Source organism: Balaenoptera acutorostrata, chromosome 8, assembly GCF_949987535.1.
Source record: "Balaenoptera acutorostrata chromosome 8, mBalAcu1.1, whole genome shotgun sequence".
Lineage (NCBI taxonomy): Eukaryota > Metazoa > Chordata > Mammalia > Artiodactyla > Balaenopteridae > Balaenoptera > Balaenoptera acutorostrata.
Window position 1 is genome coordinate 3,766,978 of NC_080071.1, and position 19,047 is coordinate 3,786,024.

At 32.7% G+C, this 19,047-nt stretch overlaps 1 protein-coding gene across 1 annotated transcript in view; it reads right to left on the bottom strand.

Annotated features, from left to right (window-relative positions):
- LRP1B (LDL receptor related protein 1B) overlaps window positions 1-19,047 on the bottom strand; it is a gene marked incomplete at its 5' end in the record, with an annotated part of 1,526,008 nt that overhangs the window by 73,943 nt on the left and 1,433,018 nt on the right. The window contains 3 exon segments of the mRNA XM_057550915.1: window positions 9,570-9,734; window positions 16,206-16,331; window positions 17,940-18,113. Coding sequence (XP_057406898.1) covers window positions 9,570-9,734; window positions 16,206-16,331; window positions 17,940-18,113 — 465 coding nt within the window.

Here is a 19,047-nt window from a genome sequence, read left to right on the forward strand (position 1 = left end):
TTTGAAAGAAATAAACCCAACCTGCTAAGGCACCTGAAAATTCCTCTGTCCCAGTCGCTCAGAGAAATGACACCATGCTTTCATCTCATCTACAGCTGTTTTGAAACTAGGGCAGAGTGACCAGGTTGTCCCCCAGCTAGAATATGCCTCTCATCATTTAGATTCCAGCTGAATTATTTTCAAAAAGCTCCACTTTCTCTTCCTTTGAAGAGAAGATTTATTTTTGATAAGTATAAATCTTCATATTCAGGAGAATATTATCTGACTTGAAACAGTGTGGTGATACAGCAGATCTTTTGTTTGCTGATGGGAAATGAACCATCTGCTGCAGAATTCTATAATGGGTTCCAGCTAATATTTTCAAGAATCTCTCTGGGTGCACCCTAACAAGTTGCACTGGATTCATTTTATAAAGATTTTTTAGGTAGCTGAATTTGATTTTGACATGTGAAAAGGAAACAGCACTGTTACAATGACTAAGGTATGGATTTATAGCAGTGATGCATTCAGGGAGCGGGGGAGCTGACAGCCTGTAAAGGTAGCTCAGTCAGAAAGAGCGTCAATTGACCTGACGAAGAAGGGGAAGGAGGAGTTTGCTGGCTCTAATCAGTCTAGTTCCTATAGCATTCTTAGCTAACACTTTAACAGTGTAGGTTGTCAGACTGCCCGGATTCATAGACTATCTGTGCCCATTACTGGTGTGGGACCATGGGCAAATATCAGCTCTCTGTTTATTTCCTCATGTGTAAAAATGGGGATAATAATAGTACCTGCTTCATGGGGTTGTTGTGTAGAATCACATAGAATAAATGAGAAACATTTCTAACCGTGCCAGGCACATAGAAAGCAATCAGTTACATTTTAGCTCTGAATATTATTGTTATTCCTACTGAGATTCAACACTTACAGGTATGACTTACTCTGTGACCCTGTCTACAAAGGCACTGTAACATTCTAGAAAAACCATTCTGAAAATTTTCTTAAATTACACACTTTATCTCCATTATTTATTTAAGATGCAATTAAATTTGAATTTGTTTATGTGGCAGTGCTGGGATAGAACAGTATTCCCCACAAACTTCATCTCAAACTCCAACATTTTTAAACTTTGAAGAATGGGTCCTTCCGTCTTCTTTATCTTCTAAATATGCTTAATCTTACACATTAAAAGAAAGAACACACACACACAACACAAACAAAAACAAACCTAATATTTGCCACATCTATCTACTTGTATAACTTCAAATTTTGGTACATTCTCGAGCTTTTTCCGAAAGAAAGCTACACTTACTGCTTCCAATTCTACCAATATATGACAAAGGAAAATCTTCGATCATAAAGTCACATTCCAATCCTTCACTGGGTTTGTAGTTTTTATTTTTTAATATACAAAATAATGGGTCAATTTGTTGCTTCTCTTTGTTCCCTCTGAAGAGAGGCCAGATCTCTCAACATGTAAGTACTGCTCCTACAAATCAACTCTGATTCCCTGTTGGTAAGAAAGGATTAGGAATGGAGAAGTTAATGTTGGTGTTGTCTTTACTGTATATTTGTGTACTCTTGCAAAGCTTACCTCTAATCTCTTAATCCCTAAATCTACTGATTTCTCCTCAATCCTCCTCCTCCTCAAATTTTCTCCATAATTTTACATTTATTAATATCTACACTTGAAAATTTTATCTCCACTTGGCTTCTAAGACACTAGCATTGTTGATTTCCCTATCTTTTTCTCTGACTGCTCTTTTATAATTGCCTTTATGTTCTCTTTCTATCTCTTTCTGGTGATATTATCCAATTTCATAGCTTCAGTAATGATCTCTCTATATGAATGTCTCGGTCTTGATTTTTTGACTCTGGGCTCATTCTCCTTCCTGAATTTCAGACCTTCATTTTCACTCCCTGTTTTACGTCCCTGTGTGGATATCTCCGGCTGTTCAACAGGTTCATCTACTCCTCCCATGACTCCCTGAGAGAGAAAATTCCTCTCATGAACATTGTCCTCAGTAGCACACATGATTTCACTAGACTGAAGGCTCTCCCAGGGCCGTATTAAGTTCCACACTACACGTTAACAAAGTGCCTTGCTAGATGTATGCATAAAATAAATGGAGGTTAATGTAGTTATATATTACTTCTGTTTATAGATAAATGGAAACTTATCTCATATAAACTGTTGCAGCAAATTTTCATACAACATAAATTAATAATAAACTCTTGAAATTTAACTAGGTAACCAGTAATAGCTGATGTCAAACATGGTAAATACATAACTACAATCACTAACCATCTATAGTCAATGATAAATATTAGTAATATCCGTTAGCACAAATGAAGATTATAATGCTCATAAGAAAAAATGGAAACGCCTTGGAATCTCATAGAGTTCTCTAAACTTCATTGTTCTTGCATGGCCCTTATATACCAAAAATCATGGTCTCAGTGAAAATGGTTGATTCTAAAATATTTCATAAGAATATTTAATAGTAATTAAATAAATTTGGTACAAAGTTAAATTACTTGGGTTTTTTTTGTTTTTGTTTTTTTGTTTTTAATCAGGTAGACCTGAGAAAGAAACCTGGTTACATATTTATTAATTGTGTGGCTTTGGAAAACTTAGACATCCTCACTGGATCTCATTCTGCAAAATGGTGATAGCAATGCCTGCCATATGCTGGTAAAACACTTGTCACAATGCCCGCCACATAGCAAGTACTCAATAATTGTAGGTTTATTAGTAATAGTAGCATTGGCATTACTATTACTTTTAGTATTGCTATTAAACAAATCCTCAATTTTGGTCATTATTTAAACTTCACTGAGTACATTTGCCTTTGTTAAGAAACTCCATATGGAATCCTGATGCACATTTTTTCCATTTTCATTCTTTTGAACAAAACATGCCTATAGGTAATCTATATATATCAGTTCAAAACAGTATATTTTAATATACATAACAACAATGAAATCTTTTCTATTATATAAGTAATTATATGGATATCATAAAGATTTATCACTAGTCCCTGTTAAATGAGCATTGAATTTATGTGACGTGGTTACAATTTACATCTAGATAAATGAATCTTTAACTATATGTTATCTTCAGTTATATACTCAAAGAAATTTCTCTGATATGGGCAGACAGTACTGATGATTTTCAGTGATAATAGATAATGTCTTAGAGAAGTGACTTTGACATAATTTATGTTCTCAGATGTTAGTTTTCTTACTTAATCATGCTAGCTTACATCTAAAAAATGCCACATAGAGTGTTTCAAATTAAATAAAATAATATAATTAAGGAAGTTACTAGAATCCTTGGCATTTGAATTGAGAATTCAATTATAGTAGTCACTATAATATGACAATAATTATGTTTGTAAAATTTTCAAAATGTTATAATTATTGAATGACTGCATACTTGCTAATAATTTTAGAGTAAAATTTGCTGGGTAGCTTTTAGTCAAGTATTATATCAATCAATATGTTTCTCAAAAGCATATATTTTCATTTGAATATTATTAAGGTGTATGTTGTTGGCATTTTTCAATAACTTGATTTAAAACTGTAAGTGTGTCTTTAAAAGCTAGCTTTATTTAATAAACAGTTTTTAAGCTGATTATAAAAATGCTACTCATCAGTTTGATTTAATTGATATTGTATGATTTTAGTAGGCAAAATAACCTCTCTGCTCAATATTGGACAAATAAATTATAACTCTTTTTTCTGTCTAAACACAACACTTGAAGATGTACGGCTTACTCAGTATTTTGTGGTAACTTTTAAGGGAAAAGAATCTGAAAAATAATATATATATAACTGAATCACTTTGTTGTACACCTGAAACTAACATAGCATTGTAAATTAACTATACTTCAATAAAAAATAAAATTAAAAAAATAAATTTAAGAAAAAAATGTGGTTGATTGTGATGAAAGAATGCTAGTAAAAGTAATTACGTGTGAATTTCCTAGGCGACCATGACTATACTTATTATTTCTGAGTGGTAGATATCTGCTAGTGAACATTATTGATTGGTTCTCTTTTTAAGCAATTTATTTGAATTCATACTCATTTTTCTATGTGAGCCATGCTGCTTACCTTGTTTAACTTGGTCTTGTGCTTGTAAATTTTTGTCCCTGGTTATAACATTTTATACCTAACTAGTTTTCTATGCATTCAGTCATTGTTTAGTTCAAATAGTCTGACACACACATTGAGTCTAAGTAATAAAAGCATTTAATTGACATTTAAACTGCAGGGCATATTTATACACATTTACATTTAATGTTCCTCTCTGAAAATGCTATCTAAAAGTTACATACATCTTTAGTCAAAACGTCTTTGCTATTTGGACAAAAGCTACATTCTTGTTCCTTCCTACAGAATAAAATAATAAGCCAAGAGACAAACCATCATAGCATCATTCAGTTACTTACTGGATTGCAATCAGAAAGCCTGTCTCCTGACCTCTAACCCCCAAGACTACTCTCCTTTGTGAAATCTGCCTTCACTTCTGACTTAGATTCAAGTAATAAAAGTTTTGAATGCTTTAAAAAATTGCTAGTCTTTTCAATAAAGAGATTTGACATTCTACTTTTCCACTTAATATAATGTTTTTCTGGACTGAAAGTGAGTGCCCGTTTATACATAATTTTAGCAAGTTGACTATAGCTGTTGGGTAGTCTTAAGTATTACAAAGATTACAGAGAACTATTCAGCAAAGCCTGACAAAGAAAAGAAAGAACCGTGGGCTTTATCCAGCTCCCCCCCAGGTACTACTTAATATATTCTGACATGTTTCAAATTATAGGTCACAATCTATTTATACTTATGGAACGTTCATTTTTAGCCAGCACTGTGGAAATGAGACTGAAACATTTTTGTCTTTTCTGTGAATACAAGTAAGCCAACTCAAGCCTTCTGACATTAGCCTAGAGAGCTATAAGACTAAATAGTTCAGTATTGCTCTCACCATATGGTCCAAACGAACCAGTAACTATGACTCATGAAGCCAGCAGCACGATTAGAGAGAATCTTACTTTCATTCTCTCATAGGTTTGTTATGAAGGTTCAAGGACCAAGAACAGTGCCCGGCACTTAGTAAGCAGTCCAATATATATTAATTATCATGATCCTGACAATGATAATAAGTAGTGTTATTTTAATTTCTGATTCTAACAATAAAGCATGGTGGAACATTTAGAAAATACGGAAATATAATGAAGGACCTATTACATATGCAATTTTTCCATATTGGGCTCATAGTATACAAGCAGGTTTTTTCTTGTGCTTTTTAACTTTAAAATAAAATGTGAATATTTTTCTCTATTACTATGTAGTTTACAATTATAGTTTTGTTTATTGTATAATATTCATCTTTTAGATATGCTATATTTTATATATTAACTACTTGAATTTAGGTTTTTATCTCCAATTTTATATTATGAACAATACTACATTGAACATTTTCACTTCTAAATATTTTACTTTTTATTATTATGTAATCCTTTGGAATATATTTCTAAAAGTGACATTATTTAGTTAAAGGACATTGAAACTTTTTTGTTTGTTTTGTTTTTTGTTTTTTTAAAAATTTTTGAATTTTATTTATTTTTTTATACAGCAGGTTCTTATTAGTTATCCATTTCATACATATTAGTGTATACATGTCAATCCCAATCTCCCAATTCATCCCACCACCACCACCCCGCCACCGCTTTCCCCACTTTGGGGTCCATACGTTTGTTCTCTACATGTATGTCTATTTCTGCCCTGCAAACTCTTGCTGAGTAATTCAAAATTGCTTGCTGCAAGGCTTGTACCATGAACATTTTCTTCTGGTACTGATTTAAGAATGCTGGTTTCACCTATGTCTGACTGGGCTCCTCCTCCCTCTTTTCCCTCTTTTCTCTGCTTTTATATACGTTTGTGTTCATATATGTGCATGTTCTGCCACTTGCTCCTTATGTTTTTTGTGTGTTTTTTCCATTGATTTGTCATAGCTACATATTCCTATGTTGCTTATTTGTTAAACTATATGTACTATTTTACGTTTTCAATTTTATATTTTCAACTTATTCTCTTGGATTCTTAAAAAGCAAATAGGACCAAATATCCAGCTTTTACCACTTTCTAAATATAATCAATATCTATGTTAAGTGAGCTAAGACATCAAGCTTAATTTAAATTAAAAACAGCCATCATTTAAATATAAAGTGAAAGAAAAACAAAGAGGGACTGTTTAAATGTATGTTCACCCTTTATCAAGATATTAATTAGGTGACTGTGTACTTTACAGCCAGATATATATGTGACTTGAGAGACAGTATATATGTTTCATCATCTGTTTCATGCTGTTTCGAAGGTGCCCCAAATTTCCTAGCTTAACTTGCCTTTGAGCAAACATTTTTAGGGCTGTCATATTTGATCATAATTGATGGCAGTCACATATGCTACCAACATATTTGGGGCAGTTGTCTGGACAGAAAGATCTTGAATAAATGAGATAGAAAATTATCTCCATCTACTTGGCTATTATAAGGGCCCTTTCCATTGCAGTGAGAAGATTTTGATTTTTTTCTTTCCTCAAGGGAGCCCTCTTTCCTCTGGCTTCATTTCTGGGAATAAAATCTTTCACTGCCAAAATACACAGATGTGGTGACAGGGGGCACCACAAAGAGAGCTTCTGCTGTCTTCTTGTTGACTTCATTTAAATAATTCAATACAAATGAATTGCCTACTATAAAAAATTGCACCATCATCTCTTCACCTAGCCAGTTTTACATATATTTAAACTTCCCAAATTAGAATTGCCTTCCTTTATGCATAATTCCAAACTTTGAGTGGGAGTATTTGAGAATATTTTCCCAAATTTACAAAATTTCTTGCTCCATTCCTCTAAATCAATTGTGTAGAAAACCCTGATTCATTTTGATAGAAACATTAAAAGTCTAAATAACAGACCTATAAGAGTATGGAAAATACCACACAGAATGAACATATCTTAGAGAATAAATATTCATAAAAGTGAAGATTAATTGTACATATAATTACATAAATATCCATTATATCTGTGATGAAAAAAAATTCCATAAATTATACTCTATTTTCTATATAAAATGATTGAATAATTCAATGTTTTATTCTATTTTCCATTGCTTTGCCAATGCAAACTTTATCTTAAATGTATCCTCCTATGAGCAGGTCACAGAAATTAACTACATGGATCCTTGTTGATATAATCAATGTCAAGCTATTTCATTTTGTAGTACCTTCTTATATGGATACAGCTCATATATCTAGTTTTTAGTTTTCTTTATTACAAAAAACCTTAAGGAATGAGGAAAAATTTATTCCTACATGTAAAATTTTAATTATGCCTCTCAGATGTGTGCCTTTAATTAACTGGTGACATTTCCTTTGTTCAATTATTATAGTTCTATACAACTGTCACAAACTTATAAAGTTTAATTAAGGCTGCCCCAAACCCTAGTTATATAGTGTCCACATAGGAGTTTGCCAAAGGCTTAACTGGAAGTAAACCGACAATGAATAAATCTATGAGTTTCCCACTGGGATTTGTTTCACAAATTAACATTTGTGTGGAGATAATGAGGTTCTACAGTCTATAATATCAAACAATGTTTTATAAAACCACATTTTTAAAAGTAAAAAATGCTTTGTAAATGACTTAATTAGCTATTATATTATTATTAATTATTAGATGCTATAAGACAATAAACTACATGGCTATATCTCAAGTTGAATTCATATGAGAACTCATTTATATTACTAATTTGAAATATAATTTTTTCTGAACATATTATCTATGTAAATCAAGATCTAATACTCTGGGTGCATAGATAAACTTGATATACTATGGATTTTAAGAATGCAGCAAGGTCTGGACAAATGATTTGAATGAAACATCAAAAGTTGTGCTGTATATATATATATTTCAGGATCCATTAACAGGATAGCAAATTCAATGTTTCACAGAGATTTGTCCCTGTGCACTGATTGCAGGTTGAATAGGTAGCCATAGTTTGGAGTGCCGAACTCTTTATCTAGCTGGCTTAAATATTTCCAAAGATAAATATAAGAAAATCGTCTGGTCACAACCCAAAGATTTTTTTTATCTTAATGAGAAAATTAAGTTAACAATTAAATAATAAAACCCTAAACAACTCATTTGCATAAGAGAAGCTTCTTCTCTAAAGCTAAGTGGTACGTGTGTTGCTGAAATATAATTACAGGTCACACCCTTTTACCATACATTCAATGGATTCTCATTTGCATATTCAACGAAGGTCTCAGTACTATAGTTTTTCCCATAGCAATAGAATATACTTTATGGACTAGCTCCCCCTCAGGCAGAATGAATATATGTAGTAAGACTCCTAGTGCCTTTTTTAGTTCAATCAACCTGCTGAATATTTTTTCAGAATTCTATTGAGTAGTTACAATTATCTTAATTATCAATTAATCATAAGTCAAAAATATTTATAAGTATAAAACTATCAAACTATCAAAGAAATAGTATTGCTTTTACTCTTAGAATGCAAATCAGAAAACAGCTTGCTTCTCCTGAACTCCATTGAAAATGCTTCTTCATGTGGCTCTTTCAGTTAGCATTATGCTAAATACTTTAAGGAATAGCTTAAGCAATAGAAGCAGTGAGAAATCCCAGTAAGAAAGAAATTAACCATATATGGGACGTGAAGATCATACGGATTGCTTTTCCATCTGACTACCTAAATCTGCAGTTATCGTAGGAGAATTAAATGTACATAGATTTCACTCTAATAGTTGCATAATCTTCTTTGCACTAATACTGGAATTTGCAAATTATATTTTTATTATGTATTATGGTTAATTTTTTTTCCAGTGGGAACATATTTTAAATTTAATAGAAGTCAGTAGGAAAATATGTTTTAGTATTCACTTATGTGCTGTAGAAAACACTTTTGGCGAGCATAGATATAGCATAAATTAATAAGAATCTCAAGTATATCCTAATATGTAGTAAACTGATGTTTTCAAAGCAATACGTTTTGAATATACTACATTGCAATGCCAACAGAGTAGTTACGATTTTAGATGGAAATTATGATGCTCTAAGATGTACTGATATAGTATGTATATATTTAAAATAAATCTAATTTTTAATAACATGAGTTTTAGCATTAGGCAAACTTCAATTTAAAAAAAACCAGATTCTGGAGTCAAATAGATAAGGGTTGTAAAACTGATTTTGCCTCATCATTTTAAGCCAGAGTCAGAATATCTATGAGAACTGAGCCCTGAGCCCTGTCAATGGTACGCACTTAACACAAGATAATGATCATTATTATTGTTAATTTTTGTGACTTGGACTTCGATTGATATACTCAATTTAGAAAAAATGCCACTGATTACGCTGAATTAATTATTAGATTTAATTTTTGTTAATGTATTTGTTATTAAGACACCAGGAATTATATTCATAGCATTAAGTATTTTCTGTAGATTTTTCACATATAAGGAAAATTACAGATGATTTGAATATACAATGCCACTCAGTTATTTACCTAGAGCTGATGGCACGCAAGTTCCTCCATTTTGACAGTAGTTGCTACAGTGGTTGATTTCACATCTCTCTCCTGAATAACTAGGCCAACAGTGACACCTCAAATCACCTTTCTCATTTAAAATGCATCTTCCTCCATTTTCACAAGTCAGTTTGCATGACTCATCTGGTTATAAGAAGAAATGTACAGATTAGCATGCCATTCAGTAGGTGGTAGAATAAGAAAAATTCAAATAAAGAAAAATTAAATCTAAGATTCACTTTTTTCCATAAAATTCCAAAAATAAATACCCCTAATATAAAAGTAGAAGAAACAAAATACTATCTGAAAATAGAGAAATAGATTTCAACCATTGTTGAATGGTGAACACAAATATTGAATTAACTTTTATTCTTTTTTAGGCTTAAGGCATTGTTTACCATTTCTTACATTTGTTAAAACATTAAACAATAAAACCAACTGAAACTTTCTAAAAATAAAATATTTTCCAACCAATATGGGTTTTTTCATGATATGGGCAAACATGGCCTAGTTTTTAGAAGTGTTTGATATTAAACCAAACCGAAATATGTAAGATAAATATATATACAGTCCCCTACATACAAACCTTCAAGATGCGAACTTCCAAAGATGCCAACGTGTGTTTGCATGTCCAATCACGTAAGTTAGTTCACATGCCTGGTGTACTTTGTCACATGCCTGTATCCTCTACAAGTGGTTGTGCTTTTGTGTACTTTACTGTACAGTATTGTATAGAGTACAGTAGTACAGTATCTTTATTTCAAGCCCAGGATGTCCGGAAGCAAGCGTAAAAGCAGCAATGATGTAGCTGGTACTGAACGTCAGGCATGAGTGAAATAGCAGCTTGCCCTCCATCTCCTATTGCTGAAGATCCTTCAGCTCTACTGCCTCTCACCTCTTCTCCCTACTCCAGTCCGTAACTCTTCTTGCCTGTTCACTCGATGCCAGCTCCTGTATGCCAGCTGTTATACTGTACTACTATACTTTTCAAGGTACTGTACTGTAAGATTAAAAATGTTTTCTCTATTTTTTTGTGTTTGTTTTTTATGTATTATTTGTGTGAAAATTATTATAAACCTATTTCAGTACGCTACTATATAGCTGATTGTGTTAGTTGGCTACCTAGGCTAACTTTGTTTTACTTACAAACAAATTGGACTTACAAACATGCTCTCTTTATGGAACTCGTTCGTATGTAGGGAGTATATATATAGTATGTATAGTGCATATATACAGTATAGTGTGCATATACAAAAACATATATACATATAATTTTTAGTATAGGGAAACATTTAAATGAAAAGATACTCTTTGATGTACATCCTTATCAACTATATATTAACACACAAAACTAAAAATTACTTAGATTTGATATAAGATGGTGATAAAACAGTGTCAGAAACATTTATTTCCATATATAAAATAATTAGGCACAATCTGCCTATATAATACATCTTGGCTGAGAGAAAGAAAGGATGGTCATTCCTTGGGGTCACAAAATCATTTTTAAAAATATGATGAGCCTGATTTATGATAAAGGTTGGTTTGGAATCATTTTCCACATTATTTTTCTGTATGTGTAGACATGGCCTTGCTCCATTAGAAATACTGCTCTACATAGAGCAGGACATAATGTCCAATGGAACAAAGACAATTGACAATATTTTAAGAAGCATTCTACTCAAAAAATACCTTTTCTAAAGTCACGCTTATTTTATATGAAATAAAATAAAATCAAAACAGCCTATATTCTTCACTCAAGATGCATTGGCACAGACATAACAGAAGCTTGAATAATTATCATTGAAATAATCACAAAAACCTCTTAAAGAGCCTCAGTGACTTCAAATGACACAATAATTCAAGTATCATAACCACTGTCATAAACAGAGACTATCTATCAGCAGTGTCAGACAAATTTCGAGATTTTCGGCATTGCAGTTTCCAATACTTAGTCATGTAAGGAGGCTTCAGGTTGGCATTACTAAAGTCTGCATTTGTAATATGAAGGACTCTCTCATGAGGCACTATATACACAGAGTATAAAGAAAATGACAGTTGATGTAGTGAGACCTGTTTTTAAGTCCTAGTTCTGCCCCTTACTAGGCATACCAATTAACCTATCTGAGCCTTAGTTATTTCTACTTTAAGATAGCCTTAAGGACAAATGTGCAACTTGACTCATAGGTTTGTTGTGAATATTAAATTAAATAAGAAACTGGAAAGTAAAAGTTAAAATTATAAAACTTTGTAAATTTTTAAGTATATAAGTATATACCATACACATACACACAAATGAGAACTTGAGTTCTAGCCATACTAGAATAGTACGAGGATGAAGACCTGCGATCTGGGTCTACAAGGTGTATTGTTAAATTTCAACAGGAAATTGAGGAACTTACTAGGTAAATTACCCAGTAACATTCTTATTCAGCATTATGTATTGAGTGCCCATAAGGCGCACTGAGAATACAGCTCACATGAGTGGCATCTATGAATACCAGAAGGTGAGCATTGTTGAAACTGAATGAAAGTTACTGTGACTGGACCTGGATTACAGAGTGTGAAGGCAGGAACTGAAAGAGAGAAGTGAATTTAAAGAGATAAGCAGAGTGTCATAGGAGATCCTTGGATGTTGGACTTTGCCCTCATAGCAATGTTAGGTCTTTGAAAAGTCTAAAAAGTCCAAGAATGACTGTACTGGTAGGGGTTAAACTGAAAGCAGGGGGACTATTAGGACTCTGTTTAAATTGTCCAGGCTAGATAAGATGATGGCCTAAAATAGAGTAATGTGGGATAGATAATGTAGACATATTTTAAAGGTAACTAGAAGATAAAAATCACATCAGAGGGAAAGGAAAAACCAAGGATAATTCTTCAGTTTCTAACACGAGGGCAATAGGACCTGAAGTGTTGTTTTATCTTTGAACATATTAAATTGGAGATACCTATATAAATGCAAGAGGGAATCTCTAGCAAAGAGTTGAATATAGAGGTCACGTTCTCAAGAAAGATCTCGAGTGAAACATGCTTGCTCAGTTTAAAATTTACCAAAACATTTCTAACTCATTCAGCATGAAATATCCTAACTGGAGTTGTGAATGTGAACAAGGAAGATCAATATTTAAGGTATTATGATCACAGCTAGGATTGTTACGGGAGGGCTCATTTTCACCTGTAGATGTTCTGTGTGAAAATACATAGATATTCAAAATCTCTACATGTTAGGACAGGAGCATTTCTATAATGTGCCTCGTTAGGCACCAGAAATTTTAAAAATGTAACACTGCCTGATGAAATGGAAGTAGTGTTACATGCTTTCAAAACCTAACTGTAATAGTTCTATAATGAAAAAGGAAGCTGCTTTTGTCAATAACTAAATCACCCCCAGAAGCCAAGCTCCAGCAATTATAATCAACTATAGGGAAGAGCAGGTGAATAGTTCTCCAAGAATGCATAACATTTGAATTTCAAATTTCTTACATGAAGATTAAAGATACTCAGTGTGCTCATCATTTAACAACAGCAGCTAGAGAAAGGCAAGTAATTATAAAGAGCTGAAAAAGTTGGCTACATCAAATGTTAATGTCAGGAGAAAATTAATTGGCTTTTATCTTCACCAATCAATAATTCTAAAATCCACTTATTTATATTCCTAACCGAAGTGGTCCAAGCCATCCATTAACCAAGGCTCATATATAGAGGCCAGTGTGAATACTTTTTAACACTCAGATTATTTAAAATATAAGATTTCCTTTTAAATTATAAAATAAACACTGAGGAGGTTTCTGTAACCCTGCCTTTCAAGCAGGATTGAAATAGTAAAATTAAATTTCTAAAAAAGTTTTAGATCGTTGTATATTTAGACAAAATGCTTCCTCATTTAAAACATAAAACTATACAATTTGGTAATAGCTTCATTTTCTTGCTTACTTCATGACAGATTTATTTTAGAGTGCTGTGTGTCTACTTTTTGCAAGGCATTGCGCTAGGCACTTTCTGTATGTTATTTCTAGTATTTCCAATGACTCTGGACATAGGTACTTTGGGTGACTTGGAGACACTGGAGTGTATTATGTGATGATTAAGAGTGTGGAATGCCTAGGTCCACCTTAGAGTACCACCATTATTAAGTATTGTTAGACAGTCAATTGAGCCTCTCCATACTTCAACTTTTTATCTGTAAAAATAGGGGCAATGACAGTATAATATCATTGGAGTTTTGTGAGGATTAAATGAAATTATATATATATATATATAACATACTTAAAATATGCCTTGCTCATAAGCCTTCAAGGTATTTATTATTATTACTGGCAGTAGTAGTAGTATTTATTGTTAATCCAGTTTTACACAGAAGGAACTGAGACTGAGGCAGTACAGGGCCAAACATATTAGTTAAGTGATAGATCTTGGCTTAATCCAAAGCACCACCTCAGCTCTACTCCAGACCATGTTCTTCCTGTATATTTGTTGATTCTGTATTATTGAATAAATTATTTGCATTAAGCAAGGAGGAAAAAGGGAGGTTATGTAGAAGAGACAGTCTTATTTACTCATAAAAGAAAAACAAGAAAAGCTGTCTGCAACTTGACCATAAGAAAAAAAAAAAAACACTTATAATATCTGAACCAGTGTAAAAGTCACACTGGTAGCATAAGCTGTGTACTTCTGTGCAGAATACTCATCTCTGTCCCAGGGGTCTCTCCCACCCAAACAATAGTGTAAGTAGACATGGCACCTAGGAGGCACCTGTGAGAGCACTGCTTATGGGTATCTGTGGAACGAGAGAAAATGAGGCACATCTTCCACAAGGAAGGAGTTGTTGACGTTTTTAAGAATCTGTTTCTGAGATGTTAAGTATAGCATTGGTGACTGTGTCAGAGCAGTGAGTGGAAAATGTACCTGATAATGTTTGAAAGTGTTCATTTAATTCTCTTATTCTACCATCACAGTTGAGATCACGGCAACTCTAGTTGGGAGAATTGGTAGAGGAAGGGTGCACCCTAGTACCAGTGACAGCATCCCTTTTCAATGACTGGCACTAAAGTACCCATCCAAAATACCAATCGTGATTCATATTTAGCTCTCCGTTAAGAATGTTCCAACTGCCACCCACGACAGCACTTGGCACATCCTACACACTAACTGGAATAAATGACTCATTATTTTCTTTACAGTCCATGCTTTCGTGACTTTTCAGACAGTTTCCTCTGTCTCAGTGTCCTCCTCCTTCACTCCTACTTAATCTAAATATAATCTATCTTTGCAGATCTTGTTCTAATGTCATATTCTATAGGAAATTCTAATCAATTCTCTAACTGGATAATCATCTAATTCCTCATGATAGTATAAAGTCTGTCTCTTTTGTGGCTTATATCACTATTCACATAAGTATTTATGGGTGTTTGTGTCATTCATCATTTCATCTTTTCAACCTCTTCCGCTTTGCATATCAAATGCTTAAAAATACATATTAAATGAAAGAGCTGTGACAGTTTTAGACACTGAGTGCCTTTGGAAAGGCAAAAGTCTTCAGCTGGCATAACCCCCAGCAGAGAACAATGAGACAATGATATGGGGGTAGAGATGCTGACTGAGGGCAAAGACACTGTGTTCACATGAGGAGTTCATTCAAACAGAGAAATACAACCGGTAGGAAGCCCTGCTATGAAGAGATCCTAAGTGTGTATCTCATTGGAAAAATGTTTGCTGTGACCCTCAAGTGATTTTTGGAGCACTGCATTTTTGTCTGTGACATAAAATTAATGTGTTGATTTTCTTTTCTCTTAGTAGCATTTTTTCCCATTATGGCTAATGTCTTGAATATGAGGAAGCTTATTGAAAGTCTGCCTGGATATCCAAGAGACATCTCTTTCCCTTTCCCATCACATTATTTTCAGTTTTGATTTTTTTCATTTGATTTTTTTCTGTTTTGCTATTTAATACATACTAGCATCTGAAATAATGTTTCAAGTTTTTAAATGTTTGTTCCAACCTCTAGCTTCTAAAATATAAACTTCTTGAATGAAGAAATATTTTCAGTTTTGTTTCTAACTTAGTCCTTTGTTTCTAAATCAGTGTTATGCTTTGCTCACAAGCCCTCAAAATATTTATTGTTAGTAGTAGTAGTAGTAGTATTTACTGTTAATCAAATTTTACACAGAGGAAACTAAGATTTACTTTCTAAATTGATCATCAGTTTCTAAATTAGTGTTGGCACCCAAAACGTATATAAAGTTGCTAAATGAATAAATGGATTTGGGAGCTGGGTTTAAACTAATAGCAGAATGGCACCATCAGAAACACCATGATCTTTACCGATACAGGAGCTACATAAACAGCTCTCTTGATTCTGTGTGTGACATCAAAGTTCGTAATCTAGTCTTCGATGCATAGTAAGTGCTCAATGCAGCTTTGTGAACAAATGTAGAAAGAAGTGACGGAAAGTCACCATCAGAGAAAAGAATAGTTCACACAGGCATTCAAGAACCAGTGGTATCATGGAAATGATATCAGTGATGACTGAGCAGCTATTACTGCTCAGTTTCAGTAGTTGTGAACATTTACTGTACACAGTAATTCATTATTTACAGAATAATGAAGTTTACCTACCTAACAGGCTGTCATCATTGCAGGTGCCATTAATCAAATATTTTCCTTCTGGGCACACACAGGTGGCCCCGGAGGGATTCAGCAAACAGAGGAACTCACATGCTAGATCCGAGCATGGATTGGGTACTGATCAAAGCAAAACAAAAGAAAAAGAAACACATAACTATAAATACAATTGGTTTCAAAAACATAAAATTCAATAAGGTGAAATGATGAATTAGCAATGTTGAAAAGAAATAACATCAAATTTTTACTGGGAGTATCTTATTTCAATATTCCAATTCTCCTTTATAGATGAAAAGAAATTACTACCCAACATTTATCATTAATAGAAACTTTGCCCTACTTTACATTTCCCATGAGGGAGAATAAACTATTCAAGCACCTACTTTGTCACTTTTCCTTCGGCAAATTTAGGTAGTTTCAAAACTGGTTTAACAGACAGAAACAGCACCCCCCCACCCCGGTATTTACAAAGGCTTAAAATCCATATGTAGTTGTCTGTCAGAACACAAACAAAACATGACTTTTTTCCCTAAAAAACATGTTTAATATGGTATCCTTTCCATCAGATAGGAGTTTGTGTGCATGGATAAATGGGTACCACATTTATTTTTGTCTGTATTTCTATCCAGTCGGTATCCTCTGCAGCCACAGCTGCTGCGTGGCTTTCCATGCAGGATCTGTCATTAGAATGAAACAGAAATGGTATCTAGGTAGTGAAATGGTGACTATGAAAGTGGCTTTCATTCTGTAAGAACCACTAATCAAACACCTGTTATACTTAGGGCAGACTTTTATTTATTTATTTTTTATGAAGGTGGAAATATTTGACTACGAATATGAATCAAACAGAACTAGAGGATGAGAGGGAATGTCCTCATAATAACCTTGGAACCATATGTGTCAGATCATTAGCAAGGAGTAGCAAAACACTGAATAGAATTTCAGGAAGGTTTTAGGGGGATATATGTTGTTTTAATCTGTTTCCAAAACTGATTTGGTAAATATCAATTGTTACCTTTCCAGACCATCATACCAAATGAGGTTAAATCCCTTTTTATTTGTCATAAACAGTAATTATAAGTAAATCTGAAACAGTTTTTTGAAGGGTGAACTCATACATAAACACAGATCCTTAGAATTTCAGCCACATTTTATTCCTTTGTTCTTCGATATTTTTTATGGCTGTGTTTGAAACAGATCTTTCAAAATAACTATGTCAATTATTTATCTATTTTTTTCTAGGAAAGAAAGTAACAATAAAAATCATAAACCATGAGAGAAAATACAACCCTTGGGAACAGTTCTCCTCAGATACCTTTAAAGATGAAATGTTAAAGCTATGATTTTTACTTGGTTATCAGTGAGTGAAAAAGGCTAATGACAAATTTCCTTACTTGCGTGGTTTATCTATAGACCCACAAGGTTTTATTAAGAATTTAGAAAAAACAAAATAAGAGACAAATTTTTATAACAAAGTTAATTCTAATTCCAAGAAAATACAAACAAATCCTGAAATTTTCATACCTGTTTTAGCAAAAATAGCAACTATTGCATTATTTATTTCTTGTCTTTGGTAATTTGAAAAGTCTGGTGATATCAAAATTAAAGTGACTTAACTTATTGGGGTTAAGCCATGAATAGAGTTAAGAATTTAAAAATACTTTATTTTGAGAGTCATAAGAAAGAAACTTTGCCAATATAGACAATAGTATAAAATATTATACTTACAGTCTAGTTGTTTATAGCGATGAGAAATCAAAACACCTTTTGTTTTATCAACATCTAAAGCTAGGTACTCTACTGAACCATGGCCAAATTTTTGTACTCGAAATACACCATTTTTAGGTCCTGCTCCATATATATAATCTTCGAAGACATCAATCCTGTGTGGATGTAACAAGCCTAGAATTTTTAAAAAATGGAGCTGTAAGAGTTGCAATATAAATACTCAGACTTAAGAAAACTAAGTTTATCCAAGATCATATAGAAAATCGTATTCCTGTTCATAAAAAACCTTTCAGAATTAGAATGTTTTTAATATTAGCTGTAATGTTGTTAGGATTAATTTATTAGCAGTAGAAATATGTGAGATATTAAACTTGTCACTCAGAACATAAAAAACACTTCCAGCATCACTTTAATCATCATCACCATCACAAAGCATTGGCTAGGGGATTTATTATACACAGTAATATTTTCTGCTGTACAGTTTGCAAACAATAACAACAAAAAGCCTACAGGCCAATGTTATCCATTGCTCAAAACCAGGAATTTACAAAATTATCATTTTGTGTTCTGTATAAAATTAGTGGTCAAATTAGATTACCTGAATGACAATTTTATCAATCAATCATGAACTGATTTTAAACAGTAAAATCCTCCTCCCAAATTTGGCATTACTATTATCTGTTTTAGAAATGGGGTTAAGAAAACAAACTGGCAAATGGTAATCATACATATGACTAGTATGGCTGATAAGAATAGTAATAATAATAATAATAATAACAATTTTTCATATTTTACAAAATGGCTATTGTTTGAGAGAATTTATAAAAATATAACTTTTGGTACTGAAATTTAAACAAGTAAAATAACAACATTTATATTTCACTTATTATCTAAAGGTTGTAAAACATAAAATGCCTTTTAACATATATTTTCCTTCAATGTTCCTTGAAATAGTAAAATGTACACTTAAGCTAAAACAGGTAAATTTTTGCAATCAATTACATGAATACGGAATTTTCTTCCATCTAGGGTTATCATACAAAAAACACACACTTCCAGTAAAGACACAGTGAAAGTTCAATGCAATTATTTTTCTTGAAACTTCTCT